The 16,269-nt window shown below is 41.6% G+C and overlaps 2 protein-coding genes across 10 annotated transcripts in view; one reads left to right on the top strand and one right to left on the bottom strand.

The window, feature by feature from the left end:
• The window catches only part of TXNDC16 (thioredoxin domain containing 16), a 76,226-nt gene extending 61,773 nt beyond the window's left edge, over positions 1-14,453 (bottom strand). The window contains exons 1-6 of one of the 7 annotated variants that reach the window (XM_010962154.3): positions 14,232-14,453; positions 7,862-7,952; positions 7,389-7,487; positions 6,507-6,810; positions 5,451-5,533; positions 719-792 (exon numbers count right to left, since the gene is read on the bottom strand). In XM_010962154.3, the coding sequence (XP_010960456.2) occupies positions 719-792; positions 5,451-5,533; positions 6,507-6,669 (320 nt within the window). In that variant the 5' untranslated portion in view covers positions 6,670-6,810; positions 7,389-7,487; positions 7,862-7,952; positions 14,232-14,453. The remainder of the gene's footprint in view (positions 1-718; positions 793-5,450; positions 5,534-6,506; positions 6,811-7,388; positions 7,488-7,861; positions 7,953-14,231) is intronic. The other 6 variants (XM_010962156.3, XM_045522025.2, XM_010962155.3 and 3 more) reach the window with 6 other exon arrangements.
• Positions 14,454-14,977: 524 nt separating this feature from the next.
• Positions 14,978-16,269, top strand: part of GPR137C (G protein-coupled receptor 137C) — a 98,983-nt gene continuing 97,691 nt past the window's right edge. For all 3 annotated transcript variants that reach the window (XM_074365528.1, XM_074365527.1, XM_010962157.3), the window contains exon 1: positions 14,978-15,485. In XM_074365528.1, the coding sequence (XP_074221629.1) occupies positions 15,060-15,485 (426 nt within the window). In that variant the 5' untranslated portion in view covers positions 14,978-15,059. The remainder of the gene's footprint in view (positions 15,486-16,269) is intronic.

The raw sequence follows: 16,269 nt of genomic DNA, 5'->3' as shown, positions 1-16,269 counted from the left end.
ATGTCCTATCCATTACCCCATGTACCTACTGGCCACATACACTCAATACTTATTGAAATACACTCATAAATGTGTTGACTTTGAAAAGCTTAGGCCCTGGGCCCAGCAAAATGACTCAAAAAAAAAAACATGAGCCCCAACAAGGCTTCCTACCAGCTTCCTCATCTCCCAGCACACGGGGTCCCCAGATGGGCTGGGAAGGGGACAAGTAGGAGAGAGAAGGAAGTGTCCTCAACAGTAGGTCCCTGGGCAGACAGGTTTTCTCCTCACTTCCCAGGCCAAATCCCAAGGGCTGGAGGGAAGGATTTTGAGAAAACTCAGGTCAGCAGACCCAAGCGTGGAGGAATTTGTACCCTGGACATCCGCAGATCCCTCAAAAATAAGGAACATTTATTTCACACCCAAATATAGACCTAACATATCTACTGAGAAGACTAAGTTTGCTGAGTGCTTACTTACCGGGCGTTTGTAGTCGGAACTTACATAAGATTCTCACATGATATTCAAAACAACCCTATGAGGTATGTGTTACTCTCCTCATTTTACATCTAAGGAAGGCAAAGTGGAGGTAACAAATCTATTACCTGGACTTTCTGCTAAGCTTCGTATGCCCCCCACTGCATACTTTAGTCTGGCTTAGTGATATTCTGTATACTTGAATATTCTAGAAGTATAGCTTTATATTTGTCCATCCCACTCAAAAAAAAAAAAAGTTTACCTGAATAAATATGCCTTCATCAAATCCTTTTCTTTTCCACAGTATCTTGATGTTTCTTCTGTGACACAATTAACCTTTGAAAGATTATATTTAGCGTTTAAAGTCTATAACAAAAGGTCAAGTTTCTTGGTTAGGGAAACAAGAAAGAAAATTAAACATTACAGTTTGTCTCCAGGTCAAATTTCTTATTTTACTTTCCTTTCTGATTTGTATCCTGTAATTGCTCACTTCTTCAAGTGCTTGAGGTAATCTAGAGAAAGGAACTGTTTCTACACCTAAGAGTTATATTTAATTCTATCTAAGATTTAATTTAATCATATGAAGCAAGTAGGCGGTAACTAGGTAGAAAAGGAAGGAAACAATTAAGGCAGGACAGAAAAATCATGAGCCAAAGCCAGGAAGCACAGAAGTGATGGGTAAGTTGGGACCGGGAAAGCATCTCAGTAGCTGGTATGGCAGATACTGCTGGTTTCTTACCCAAAATCCATCCTCCTCCCCTTTTGCTTCACTAACAGAACTTTGCTAAAAGCAAGTGCCCCACTAAAAGACTTTTCCAGACTCCCCCAGTAGCTAAGGATGGCTAAGTGATGTCAGGATAAGTCACTGGGTTGGGATTCCCAGGAGGATTTTAAAAGGGGATTGACTGATACGCTTGCTCTTTCCACTTCTTCCCAACAAAGACACAGACAAGACAGGTAGGCACCAGCAGTCATCACGGACCATAAGGCATCTTTAAAAAAGGAACCCTTGTAAGAAGAGTGCAACAGAAAGAACAAGCCTGAGGCCCTGATGATGTCAGAGCTGCCACAACAGCCCTCAATAGCGTATAATCAGAACTCGGAAAATCATAAGGCCAATCCTGGCAGCAACATGAAGATAAAATGGAAGGCATGAGAGCACAAAGGCAAGGAGCAGCTTAACAGAGTGTCACCTCACTACAGGTCGGGATGACTGGCACTTGGAGTAAAGCAGAAAAGGACAGAAGAGATTCAAGAGATTTTTCACAAATACAGTAAGTAAAACTCGGGCGAAGACCGAGCATGTAATATGCAGCACGGGACGGAGGAGGGAGGGAAAGAGAGGATGAAGACGTTTTTAGATAAGCCACCAACATAACTTACCAACAGTAAGGCTGGAAGAACAGTTAGTATTTTGTTTTACATTTTGTTAAGTTTTGGGGGTTTTTTTAAAGACACTTTTTTCCTGTTTTTCCAGTAAATTTTAACAGTTTGAGGAAGAAGCGTGACAACTGGGAAAACTACATTTGTTTGTTAAAAAGCTACAAAAGGAGAAATGATACTCAGAAAAGAGATGAGGAATAGAGAATCAGAATTAAAAATCAGAGTACAGTCTTAACCAAAAAGAGTGAATTTTAGTGTATATAATTTTTAAAGAATTTTTAAAAGTCAGAGCATAGGGGATAGTTGGTATTATGACAATAGATTTGTCCATTCATCCACTCAACACGTATTTGAACACCTACCATATGTTAGTCCCTGTTCTCATCCCTTAGAGTACAGTTAAGTTCCAAATTAAAATCTTTATCTTTAGAACTTACATTCTGAAAGTAGAGACAAACCATTTAAAAATGAATTAGTATGTAATGTTAAGTGCTATGAAGGAAAAAAAAATTAAGAGGATAGTGTATGATAGGATATTTCTAGATAAGTAATCAAAGAAGGCTTCACTAAGGAGGTGACATTTGCAGTAATTGAATAACTGCTCAAAGAACTGAAGTGATGAAGTGATGCGTACAAATATGTAAGTATGTGGAAGAGATGAATTCTAAGCAGAGGGGGAAACACCTGTAAAGGCTTTGTGGAAATACACATTTAGCAGGTTCAAGTAACAAAAAATGACCAGCACGTGTTGGGAACAAACTGAGCAAAGTGGAGGAACAGAAAATGAGACTAGAGGAAGCCAGTGTCCAAAGAATGAGGAGTTTCGATTTCATCAGAACTGTAACAGGAAGCCTTTCTGAGGGGGTAGCAGTGAGATCTGACACTTCTGACTTACATGTGGAGAAGGGTTTGGTGAGACAAAAGCGAAAGGAGGAAGGCCAAGTACTAGGAGGAGCTATTGTGGTTTTCCAGAGGAGAAGTGACAGCAGTTTGGACAAGGAAGGGATAAAAGTGAAGGTACAGGAAGTGGTCAGATTTGGAAAGTTTTGATAGTAGAACCTGAAGGGCTTATTGATGGGTTGGTTATGATAGAAAGGATGAGGCAGAGGTTTTTTAAGGTCTAAAAAATGATAAGAGTAATATAAGCATACCAGCTTTCTTCTGGTTATTACTCTCAAAGATACATCTTTTTCCTTCAGTTACCTTGCAGATTCCTAAAGCCTTCATATTAAGACACATTTCTAAATGGCATAAATTGGGTCTCTTTACTGTTCCCAGCCTTTTCCTTACCTGGAACATTTCATCCATTTGTATTTCAGTGTTTTCTTCACCTGCCTCTGCCTCCTGAAATCTTGACTTCTGAAGACAATCTCAAAATGCTACTTTTTGTGAAGTCTTTCCCAATACCATATGTGACCTTCCACCCTGACAATCCTGTAAGATTTCTTTCCTTTATCTCTTATTAAAATGGTCTGTGAATATGTTTTAGCCCTCCTACTTCAGAAATATACTCTCCAAAGAAAGAGACTGGGTCTTGGTTATCTTTCTATCCAATAAAAGACTAAATATAGTAAGTCCATTTCAATCTCATCAACAGTACTAAGTATCTACTAGGTACAAGGGGCGGAGCCAGGTGCTCAGTACAGGTCTGTCCCACCACAGTCTGCTATCCACATAGCTTCGACCTCAACTGTAAAAGCTTTAGGAACTCGTACTTCCCAGTTTAACCCCTGGGATGAACCTTAATACTCTACTTTAATTACTAGACTCACAGTTACTAGTTGTTTACTCATTACTAGATAAATAGTATGATTACCCCTTTTGAGTGTCATACCAACCGACTATCTCATTTCTAAATTTCAGTTTAAAATTTTATTCAGACGTCCTCAGAGATAAGAGCCATTATCATTCTACAGTATAAGCAGTTGCTCAGAGTTAACTGAGGCCTCTATACAAACAGAATTGACATTAAAAAAAAAAAGATTTTTCTCAAGGTCTGTAACCCGTGACATACTAAGAAATACATTGATACAGTTGGTCTCCACCCCTGGTTCCTGACACAGAGCTCCTAAAACTCTGTGATTTCATGAATTGACAGGAGTGCTAGGAGTATCTTTTGTTCTAATATTTGGTCTTTAACCCCAAATTGGAATCTTCGGGAGTGATGAGGGTCTGTTTCTATCCTAATGAGAGGACTGGTGGCTGGGGGCCTGTAGACAGCCTCAGGATGGGGGCTGGTTGCCAGTAAGACAAAGGCAAGATTAGAGAGTTGGAACTTTCAGCACCTTCCTCCAATCCTTAGGGCTGGAGATGGAGTTAAACACCGGTGGCCAATGATTTGATCAATCATGCCTACATAATGGAACCTCCAAAAATACGTAAACAACAGGGTAGGGAGAGCTCACAGTAAACACATCCAAGTACCAGGAGGAGGACACCCCCCAAACTGCACGAGGATAGAAGCTCCTGCTCTTGAGACTCTTCCAGACCCTGCCCTAGGCATCTCTTTCATTTGGCTGTTCCTGAGACATAGCCTTTTTAAGAAGCCAGCAATAGTAAGTAAAGTCTTTCCCCGAGTTCTGTGAGCCATTAGAGAACATTATGGAGCCTGAGGAGGGGTTCTGAGAGCCCCCGTGTGCAGCCAAGTCCCACAGAAGTAGGAGGAAACCTGGGGACCCACTCCTGTGACTGGCGTCCAGAAGGAGAGGCAGTCTCACAGGACTTAATTGGTGGGGTCTCTGCTAACTCTGGGTTCTTAGTGTCACAGTTGGTGTGGGAAACGCACACACTTGGTATCAGAAGTGTTCTGTGCCAAAAGTGACCAGTTTCCCCCTACAGGTCACAGTTAGTTAACTTTTCTGTGCTTCCCGCCCAGGGAACTCTAGCTGCAGCAACCAAGAAGGACAGCAGGAATCTCTCAAGGGAGGAAGGCTAATGAACTAAGAAAGAATAAATGTACACAGTCAGGTAGAGACTAATCAGAAAGAATTTAATAGTCACTAAGTTTAAACTAAATGAAAGGCTCACGTAGCTATCTAACCCATGGTGCATGTAGACATTTGCCATAATACTCTAGGGCACATCTGAACACTTTTTGGAAAAAAAAATAAATATGAAATATCAAATTAGGTCATTTTAGCATTTCTCTAAGTATGAGAAACCACAACATAAGGGATTATAAAGACTTAGAAGAATAGAAAAGAAAAAAATACTTCAATTACCTCAATTTTGGTTACCTCAGTTTGTGCTAATAGAAATTTTTTAAATAGTTGAATTGTGAATAGTTGAATTGTTATAGATTTGTCAGGCAAAAAAAAAAAGCCTAAATGTAAGATTGAAAAATGACACCAATAGAATGGCTTACAAAATAAAGTTTTAAGCTAAAGAATTTTAAATAGCCTTTTTCCCCCTCGATATGTACTAATTATACAACAGTCTGGAACTATCTCTACTTCTATTTATTCTTATGAAAAAAAAAATAGGTTAAAAAAATGTTTTTCCAGTTTGGAAAAAGATGTGAAACAACACAGTATTTTTAGACACTCAATCTTAGGTCATACAGTTGTAAAATGTTTGTCACTAATAATCTATCGACACAAATATTTTTCTACCTTTGCCACTGAAATTCCATAGTCCTGGAGAGGTTTTACAGCCTCATTCAGTTCTTCAAGAAACACAGAGGTACTTGGAGAATCTAAAATAAGAAATGTTTTATGAATGTTTTATGACTTGCCCCTTAGGAAAGATGAATTTTTAAAATTAAAGCCCAAGCTTTAGCTGAAGCAACTATATTAGTTTGCCCAAATAGTATGCAACAACAAATAATCAAGCGACTAAACAAACCTAGTGACATATGTTTGCACCCTTATTCCCTGCTGCCTCACTATCCTTATTTGTAATGCTTTTATCATGACATACTTTCACTTTGTAACGGACCTTAAAAGCTTTCTAAAACATGAATTGAACAAATAAATGTTTAATTTAAATGGAGCATTTGGCATTATTTATCCAAGTTTAATACTACATACACAACACACGTGTACAGATGCATGAAACTTTCAAAATGATTTTAAAATGACATTTTCAAATCATGACTATAATAAGGGAGCCAACAAGAATGTGAATTCAACTCACTTACTTATTCTAAGAATAATATTTTTTAAGGCATGAAAACTTAAATGAAACCATTACAATGATTAGTTATGTTCAACAGTTATATTAATTCAGTGTTATTAATGGTATAGCTAAAGCAGATTATTAAAGCACTTCAAATACTATATTTAAAGTTTTAAAACACTTAAAATATTCACATGCTAAAAATATCAAAAAGTATACTTTTAAAAATGATTAGATGAATTTCAGATGTTATTATATTAACAGCTAATTCTTATCTAGTATTTACTATGGACTAGACACATGAGTAAAGTCATTTAATCCTCACAAAAAATTTATAAAGTACACACTATTTCCTTATTATGGATGACAAAAAAGATACAAGGAGGGGCTAAGTGATTTGACCAAGGTTACACAGCAGATCAAGTGGCAAAGTAAGGATTCAAACCCAGGCAGCCTTCTAGCATGTATTATTAATCCTGATAATAAGTTCCCACTGAGTATACTGATAGGAACATCACAAAAATCATACTACAATACAAAAAAATACTTACCAGCTTGACAAAAATAAGCTAAGGTGGCTTTTCCTGGTTGCAATGTACTGAAAAATTTCTGAGGACTCAGTTCTGGTAGAGCGTCTACTGCTGACTTATAAAAAATGCACATCATGACAAAAGAGATGCCAACTCTAAACACATTGAAACTGGAAGACATCATAGTTGTAGCTGCATACAGGCAAGAGATTTTGTCTATTTTGTTCACCGCTGTGTTCCGTTGCCTAGAACAATCCCTGGCAAGAGTATGTGTTCAACAAAGTTTTTCTGAACAAATTTGTTAAATAAGTGAATGAAGTAAAACCTGCAAAAAGAATAACATAAGGCATTACTTACATATCTGATTTTGCTAGTACTTTACTATTTCCTTCTAATAAAAATTTGAGAGGGGATGATATATAATGACATTGATTTGATAATAGTATTAATTTTTGATACTTGCAAATTTTTGAAAATGCAATACTAAGAATCTTAAGTTTATTTATTGGTGTATGTTGAGCTGTCATTTTTAAGGATTCTAAAATTAATTCCCAAACATTGTCCAACGCATTTTTTAAATTGGGCATTTATCTTTCTCTATTTAGAGTGGGTTTACAACTAATATTCAAATAGCAATTAAAACCACTAACATAGGAATGAGATCCAAAATATACGTTTACTATATTTACCTTCTTTTTACTTTAAATCTTCTAGAAGATATCTATTAAAGCTACTTAAGAACATTCCTTCTAAACACACATTTTGGTAATGCTGACAACTTAGCTTTATTTATATGGTTTAGAAAGTCAAGTGTCTTCAACTCATATTTTTATTCATTTCTATGTCCTGAGCTTAGAATTGTTCTAGACACCCTCCTCTCACCGTCCTTCAGGCTGTACTTACTTCCATGCCGTCCTCTGCATCTGCTGTCAATTCTCTGTCTTATACTTGGCTACTTGCAAATTTCTTTTGAACAATTTCTTCTTTCAGGAAGCTTTTCTACTGATGATATATATTAACCACATTTAGAAGAAAATAAGTTAGGAAAATTAGTATAGCATGAAAACATCACACTTCTGGAAGGTAAAGATATATCCACAGGTATAGGTGAGAATTTTGTTTTAATGTTTTTTAATTTCAAATAGACCCCTTATCTTTTAAACAAAAGATCACTATGTCAAAACAGGAGACAGGAAAAATTTACTCATAAGGATAAGGGTGGAATTTTTCAGTAAAAATGAAATAATTAAAGAATGAAAAATGTAGGAAAAACTCATACTAAATTAGACATGTACCATCTCAATGGTAATGAAGACCATTTACTTTTCAATTTAACATTTCAGGGGTAATAAGAAACAACTTACTCGTCAACTTACAATAGATTTGGTAAGTTGAAGGTCTATATACTTTGATCTTTCAATATTATCAAGAAGCACATGAACACCTCTCCTTAAGGAACAGGTATTGCTAAAAAAAAAAAAGGAGCTAATTACTGATCGATTACCTCCTAATAATTATTTTCACTAGAGCTAGTTTATATCAAGCAGTGAACAAATTTGCCATCAATTTTTAATAATGAGCCAAGAGTTCAAAAACTCAAGTAGAATGAGGAGTGAGGACTGTGAGAGGTATATAAAAAGTAATTTTAATGATATAATTAAGAGGTATCCTTGATATTAAAATACTATACTTTAAAGCCATTTTAAAGTAGCATATTTTAAAGCCACTTTATAGTAATGAAAATGGTATAAAATGTGTCATCCAATATTTTCTTTATATTCTGAGGGGGGAATGCATGCATCCTGAGGTCAAAAGAATAACTATATAATATTTGTTACTATATGAAATAACCCCAACCTAATTAAAAGGTTAAACATTTAAGTAAAAGCACAAATGAGATTCAAGCATAAAATATCATTCTTCCTGGGCTTGTGGCTACAATTCAATCATTTAAACACTAAATCGGACATTACAGTTAACATATTCTTTTCCCCTGGAATGTATTTGGTAGCAACACAAGGTCTAACCACACTTGGGATGCTTGAATACTCTCCCACATCCATCTCGCTGGACAGATTAGATTATACATGTGAAAGTACTATGCATTTCGTCAATTAGAGATGTCGGTGATTATTCGGAGACAGGTACTCAGTAGTAAACTTTGCAGTTTGCTCCATCTTTCTGGTAAGTCTGATTATTTTACAAATTACTTAAAGCAGAGAATACTGCACAGGTCAGCTGTAAACAGAGCTTACATTATCATAAGATAAACACTGAATAATGATTTAACCAGATCCATGACAACCAGAGCTGAGAGGATGGGGAGATAGAAAGTAAGGGAGCATGTAGTCAGGGTGGGAAAAGGTATAAAACAGAATTAAATCTTCATTTTTCACAAGACTAAAAGCCAAGTTTATTGGAAATGGGAAGATAAGGCCAAAAGGAATCATGAGCAGCTGAAAGTAACTGCCTCTAAGGAACAAGAAACTGAAGGGGGTAAGATAACAAGGGTACTTTTGAAGCTTTCTAGAACTATCTGACTCTGTTAAACAGTGTACCTTTTCACATTGATTTGAAAAGAAAAATTATTACTTGTATGTAATCATATTTTCCATAGCTACTACTCATATTAACCCAATCTGCCCCTGTGGGGGTCAAAGAAGAGTGTTCATGTCACCTGCATGGTAAATGAAGTGCTTTTGCCCAGTGACATGGCCTCCTCATAAAAAGAACTTTAAAGAGAAGGCAAGTGTGGATGGGAAACAGTGGGGAAAGAGAACACCTAGTGAGAACAGAGTAGAGAAACAAGAAACAGAGGGAACTTGGTAACATTCTCCCCCTGGTAATTAGAAATGTAAAAAAAACAATACTTAATGCTTCAAATTTAAATATCATAACAGAGGATGAGTCCCTTTGGAGAACGGGAGCCTTGCTTCCTTGGTTCAGCAGCACGGGGTAAACGGGTCCAGTCCTCCCAGCAGGTATAACCAGGATCACACTCAGCTCCTGCACTTCCCACCGCTGGTCATGTTTGAGGTCACCACGTGACTTCTTCGAGCCAATAAAATGTGAGCCAAAGTGGCCTGTCTCGGGCAAGGATTTAAGAGCTACTGTGCGATATACCGGACTTTTTTCCTTCCGTCACAGCCATTGAAAACACAGATAGTGGCTGTTCGTCAGCATGCTTCCCAGAACGAGCGCAGCCCAGGGAAACCCCAGCTGATAGGCAATGAGCTTGTGACATAGGAAGAAACAAACCCTGCTGTCTTAAACCACTGAGATTGAGGGGTTATTATTGTGGCATTATCTAGTTTATCTTCACTGGTCCACAAAGTGAAAGTGAAGTGCTGCCTTAACAAGAACCCTGAGTACTGGCTCAGGGGCCAAGCAGCAGGGAAACTGTTCTGGGGCTACTCAAGGAGACTCTTTCTTCGAGGAAACTTATAGAGACATGAGCTCGACAAATGATGCATATTAAAGAAAGACAAAACTGTTGATGAAACTGTCGCTACAATAATGTGGAGGTGACAAGTACCTAATGAATTTATGAGCATGTACCTAAGTTCACGCAGCTAAAGAACTTATTTATGTCCCTAAGAGAAGAGGCTGGAAGAGAGAAAATGAATACTGTGTGATAGTTGCTGTTGACTGTATTTAATGAGGAAAAGAAAGGTACTCAAAGAGGAACCACCATTCAAGAGACTAGCTGTTCAAAACTGAAAACAATCCTTGAGCCCCCACCCTTGTAGGGTCAGGAAGCAAGCCTTCAAAACTGCTCAGCCATGGAAAGAGGCCATATTATCCAAAGCCCACATCAGATGTGGTCAAGGATAGTGAAAATGGAAGGACCTCTTGCAGGGCAAAGCCAAGGACCATAGAGAACTATGCTCTAGGGCATGTACTGGAATAGAACTGTTTGTTACTGGTCTGCAATAATGAGATAAACACAGAAATTGAGTGTAAATGTTTAGAAGCTTTTATAGCAATTTGACACAGTAATTTTATGTCTGCTGAGTCTATTTTTAAATTGGGATAGTCATTTGATATGTTTTTTTCATTTCACTTTTCTTACAATTCATTTTTATTGCGTTTAACAAAAATTAAAAGTAGACTGGAATCAAAGGGGAAAAAAAACTGTTCATTCCTAACAGTTTGAGAAGCACTGACCAAGAGAAGCCAGGGAACACAACCTGAGCCCCAGCAACACCTGCCCAGCAAGATTCCAAAATTGCTACAGTCCAGAGGTTGGTCTATGTCTTCCATTCTTCTCCCCTCCAAATGCGAACACTTATTATAGTTATCTGTCCCTACACTACTCTATGTATTCAACAGGGTATGGAGACAACAATTTATAATGTCCAGACTGAAGGAGATTAACAGAAATTACAGCGAGTGGGCATTACTCAGAGATACCAGACTGAGCTTGACATATTGACTGCATGGGATTTAGGGGTTATCTCCATTGGGAAGGGCCAAGGATGAACTACATAAAGGAAGTAGAATATCTGTTGACAAAAAGGGTGGACTGTCCAAATGTTTCTAGTTCTCTACACATGTTAAAATTACACGTCCCCACTTCCTTGAGTTAGGTATGGCCATGAATTGATTTGGCCAATGAAATGTACAAAGTGACATTTGTAACTTTCTGGAAGCTTTCAAGAGTCAATGCATGTGTGTACGAAGCATGAGACACTTTTTCTCTGCTATGATGATTAAAAACACTCAAACTGAGGCTTTCTCTGTTGAGCCAAGTCTCAGAAAGTGGACAGCATGGAGCAATGCTCCCAGCCTATTCAGTGTAAACATAAAGGGAATGTTGTTTTAAACCTCTGAAGATTTAGGGTTGTTATTACAGTATAACCCAACCTAGCTCTACTGTTTTAGTAACAGCTAAGAGAAGAGTGACTTGAATATAAATACATATCACAGATTTTAAGGCAGTATATTTCAAAGAATTCACACGAAACTGACCCAATTTCACTGTAGTAAGAAACCGACGGCTACCAGAGCAGGTGCCAATACTAAAAGAAAATGGAAGTCACAGACAAATGTTTGCCAATACTACACACATACACTTCCCAACCAAGTGCAGATCCTTACCCTTCGGGCCTGGAAGGAGCCCTCAGTTCTTCAGTATAATGCTCCTGGCAGCACTAATCAGAGTTAGTATGCAAGATTTAACTTTTGCTCATCCCTAAACTCTAAACAAGTATGTATGCACTGGTCATTTAAAAGTTGGGAAAAAATGTGATACTTAACTAAGGGCAGATACAGGAGGATGACAAGCACTGCAAGAATGGATCAGTGAGGCTATAGGACAAAAGGGCTAGAGCTTGCAAATAAAATGCTAAAGGCAACAAAAGTTTGTTTTGTTCAGCATCAGAATACTGAGAAAGCCCCCAAGGGCAATGAGAAGGAAGTGCTTCAAAAGAAAAACAATGACCCTCCACCTAGTGTGGGGAGGGGGATGGATGTGCCTCTCCCTGAAGGTGGAGTAGCTGGTGGCCCTCATCTACAACAGCAATCTCATTTTGGGACTGGGTCCTATATATAATAACATGTGGCACACAGTTCTTCTGCTTTTAACTGTTTGAAAGACCATTGTGCTAGAGTAATCAGCCCTCTCAGAACAATATTTAACCAATATGCATCTGGACACATTTCAAATTTGAGATTATCTGAGAGTAAGCTTTTCTGGAAGACCCTTGGTTAATTTCCCTCTTTCTGCCTACCCTTATGATTAAACATAAAACTAATGGCTTTCCCTTTCAAGAAAGAGAGGAGGGGGTAGGGTATAGCTCAGTGGTAGAGGACATGCTTAGCATGCAGGAGGTCCTGGATTCAATCCCCGATACCTCCATTAAAAAAAAAAAAAAGGAAAAGAAGATGACAAAAGAGAGGAAATTAACAACAGTAAACATTAAACAAATTATACCAAGATCTGTGGGCGTCATTCTCTGGGAAAAGACACTTTCTGCAACAAATGGGGCATTTAACGCTTACAAAGTTCAAAAATTAGCTTACAATTTAATGCTGCTGTTGGAGAACAGAACCTGCTCCCTGAACTAGCCTCAAAAAAAATGTTTATTAGATCTCATCACAGTTTATCATTTAAGATCAAAAAGAGGCAATAAAAGGAGTCAACATCTCTCCATTTAAGAGTTCCCTCAAGGCAGTTAGGACAAAATCTTTTATCTGCACCCCCATATACATGCCCCCAAAAAGGGGAGGAAAAAAGAGGCAGCTATCCAGACTCTATATGACACTGAAATAAACAGTCTCACAAGAAGCAAAGATCTAAAACTAGAATGAGTACTATCCAGATGTTGTTTACTCTCACTTTGAGTACAGCATATAGGAAAAAAAGAAAAACCACTTCATGGTGAAAATCTATTCATAACCTGATTCATTGATTATGGAAGATACAAAAATGGGTCATGCCAGAGAAGAGAGGCTTTCCTGATTTTGACAAGTGCCCCAAAGCACATAACTCTGAGTTTATGCTTAATTTATGTACTTAAGCACATACTGCAATCAGTAAACTCACTGGGGTCAGGAGCACTTCGTCTCCTTTCAAATAGAATTGTGTACTGCCCTAACCACATTCTCTAAGAATCCATGAGGCAAATGCCTTAAATTCCAATAAACCTGAGATCCTTCTTTACAGCATTGATGTTGGATTAGGCCTGTTAACTTCTTACATACAGCAAGTTGTACTCTTCTCTAGGCACAACATGCTCAGCTGAATCTTTGATCAGAGGGATTTCCACATAGTAGGGCCAGGCCTAAACATCTATCATAGTTTGCAGCACATCTATAAAGAATCCAAAACACACAGCATCTTGTGCCTGGGTGAGCTACTGTCCCAGAGTGTGGAGTGCAAGAGACTTTGAAGTTCCCGAGTGGATCACTTAGCGAGCAAAGAGGGTAGCAACAGCCTTCTTAGAATGATGAATTAGGAAAGGCTGTCTTGGCTGCACCAATAAACACAGCAGTCTTTCAAAGAGATACTTAATTTGCGATGTGCCACAAATTATTCTATCATTTTGCGCGACTTTGTTCACTTTATTACGAAATATCGGGAAGAAAAACTCAGCAAAACGACGTCAGTCCAGTATACGTGGGGAGATCTATTTACTCCTCATTTATTTACAGCAGTATGTAACATAATACAGCCTTTGTTTTGTACTTCCCTGAGCCCCAGAAATAGCCACTATCCACCACACGCGGGGCAAAGGCTTGAAGGGAATACATGCGGAATTTAAGGAGCACAGACTATTCTACTTTTTCCTCTCCAGACATACCTCAAAGACTTACAATTATGTTTCTTACGTTTTGCCTAAGCTTATGTCCACAGCATCTTTCCAAATTTCTAAGCTTCCAAGTCCCATCTTCCACCTACTCAGAGATCGCTTCAACATCCAACTCATTCCAGTACCACTCTTCCTATGGGACATTTTCCGATGGAGAAAAGGGGTTTTGCTTAGAGCTTACGTTCAGCCTTCCCCTCATTCCATTGCCCTCTCACCACAAAGGGTTCACGTTTTACTCGCCGCTAACACTGGGAAAAAAGAAAAAAGAAAAACATCCCGAAGAAGGATCCAGGTAAGGCCCCTTCTAAGCCAAACTCCAAAGCTCGCCGGTGCGGCCCTCGCTGGGTGAGAGCCTTCTGGTTTGAATCCTTGCATGCGTCTCTGCAAGCAGAAAACACAGCTCCTCGCCTGCAGGAACCGCGCTGCCACCTACCTCCCAAGACCTGAAGACAGGATCTGAGGCCCGGGGCGCGGACTGCTAGCCGACAGTTCCCGCCACGCGAAGGAGAGGCAGAAGGCGGGACCGTGCCCCGCTTACCCTGCAGCCGCAAACCGCTCCCCCTACCTGCGAGGGAACGACGCCACCATTCTCCGCGCCAGCAGCCACCACCGCTCGGTGGAGCCAGCCTGCTGGGCAAAAAACCACCCGCGAGGCTCCTCCCTCTCCTCGTGGGCCTTACGTGCGGCCTCTCCAGCCAATGGGATGAGCAGGGGGCGGAGCGAGAGCCGCCCCGGTGACTGGACCACCGAGTCCGCCCGCCGGCGCGCTTGGGCGGTGCAGTTGCCGGGCCAATCGGCAGCGTGGGTGGGGAGTGAAGGGGAGGGAGAAAGCGGGTAAAGCGGAAGCCCAATCAGATCTTGGGGCCCTGGAGCGACGGGTCCTGCAGCCCGTGGCCTTCCGAGCGCGGCGCGCAGGGGGCGTGCCCGCCTGGACCAATCGGCGCGAGCCCACGGTGCGGAGCGAGCGCCTCAAATGCTCGGGTTTCTCAGCTGATTGTCTCCAGCCGAGAGTTGTTTTTTGCAGCTACCGAGCGAGCCGCAGCAGGAGGAGCCGAGACCCCCGGGGGGGCGGGGAGAGGAGGCGGGGTCCGGGGAGCCGCGGCTGCTCTCCGCGGGGCTCCGGGTCCTGTCACGGCGCTTCCTGGGGCTGGAGGTTGGGGTGGGTGGGGGGTCAGGGGGAAATCCTTCTCCCCCTCGACGGCGGCTCCGAGTCCGGCCCCTTCCTTCCCGCGCTCTCTCTCTCTCGCCCCCCAGTCCCCTCATGAGGGTGACCGTGCCGGGTCCGGCGGCCGGCCGCGAGCCCTCGACGCCCGGCGGGGGCGGCGGAGGCGGAGGCGCAGTCGCTGCCGCCTCAGGCGCCGCGGTGCCGGGCTCGGTGCAGTTGGCGCTGAGCATCCTGCACGCCCTGCTCTACGCCGCTCTCTTCGCCTTTGCCTACCTGCAGCTGTGGCGGCTGCTTCTGTACCGCGAGCGGCGGCTGAGTTACCAGAGCCTTTGCCTCTTCCTCTGTCTCCTGTGGGCAGCGCTCAGGACCACCCTCTTCTCCGCCGCCTTCTCGCTCAGCGGCTCCCTGCCCCTGCTCCGGCCGCCCGCTCACCTGCACTTCTTCCCCCACTGGCTGCTCTACTGCTTCCCCTCCTGTCTCCAGTTCTCCACGCTCTGTCTCCTCAACCTCTACCTGGCGGAGGTAAGGCGGGAGGACCGGCACGCGGGGCCGGGCGGGAGAGCGGGGCCGCCGCGATCCAGTCGGGCTGAGGATGGGTGCGGGATAGGGGGGTGGGGGGAGCAGGGAGCGGCGGACTCGAGAGCAGCCTGGGGAAACCGAGGCACGGCTGGAGTGTGCGCCGGGGTTCTCGCCTTCAACTTAAGCAGCCGATTGGCTCGGTGACTGAGGGTCTTGGGGGTAAGTGAGTGAGAGTGTGTGTTCCGACAACTTAAAACAGCGGGACCAGCCTTTGTTCGGCTGTCGGCCCCCTAAGGGAAGGTGTCGGTGGCACCAACAAAGTGGCATCACAAGAAGTAGCAGCCCCAGTAGCTCGGCCGAAGCTGGGCTGTGTTGAGAGAGGTTGGATGCTGAGGTAGCAGCAGCTCTGCTGAAGCTGGACTGCTGCCAGCCATTACGTCACCAGGCAGAGCTGTTCCTCTGCTATTGTTGCTGCGTTTCTTTTATTAGAAGCTTATATTCCCTCCTGCATCTCTTTTCCTGTGGCTCGATAAGCCTCACACAGATTCCGTTCGATAGTTCCCCGGCGGGGTTAATGATCAATAACCAATGCCGAGGGTCAGTATAAAGACCTCGGTAAAGCCCTGAGTGGTGTTTGCCCCAGTTGCTCCATGCTTGGGCTATTTATCCTTCCCCTTACCGCTTAGTGTCTCTCTCTCTCTCTCTCTCTCTGTTTTTTCCGGAGCCAATTAAGAGAGAAAATACTGTCTTAACCTGTGCCTATTGCAGAAACAAAAACCACCAAACT

Source organism: Camelus bactrianus, chromosome 6 (genome assembly GCF_048773025.1).
Source record: "Camelus bactrianus isolate YW-2024 breed Bactrian camel chromosome 6, ASM4877302v1, whole genome shotgun sequence".
NCBI classification, from domain to species: domain Eukaryota; kingdom Metazoa; phylum Chordata; class Mammalia; order Artiodactyla; family Camelidae; genus Camelus; species Camelus bactrianus.
The sequence above is the reverse complement of the archived record's forward strand: the minus strand, read 5'-3'. Positions and strand labels throughout refer to the sequence as shown.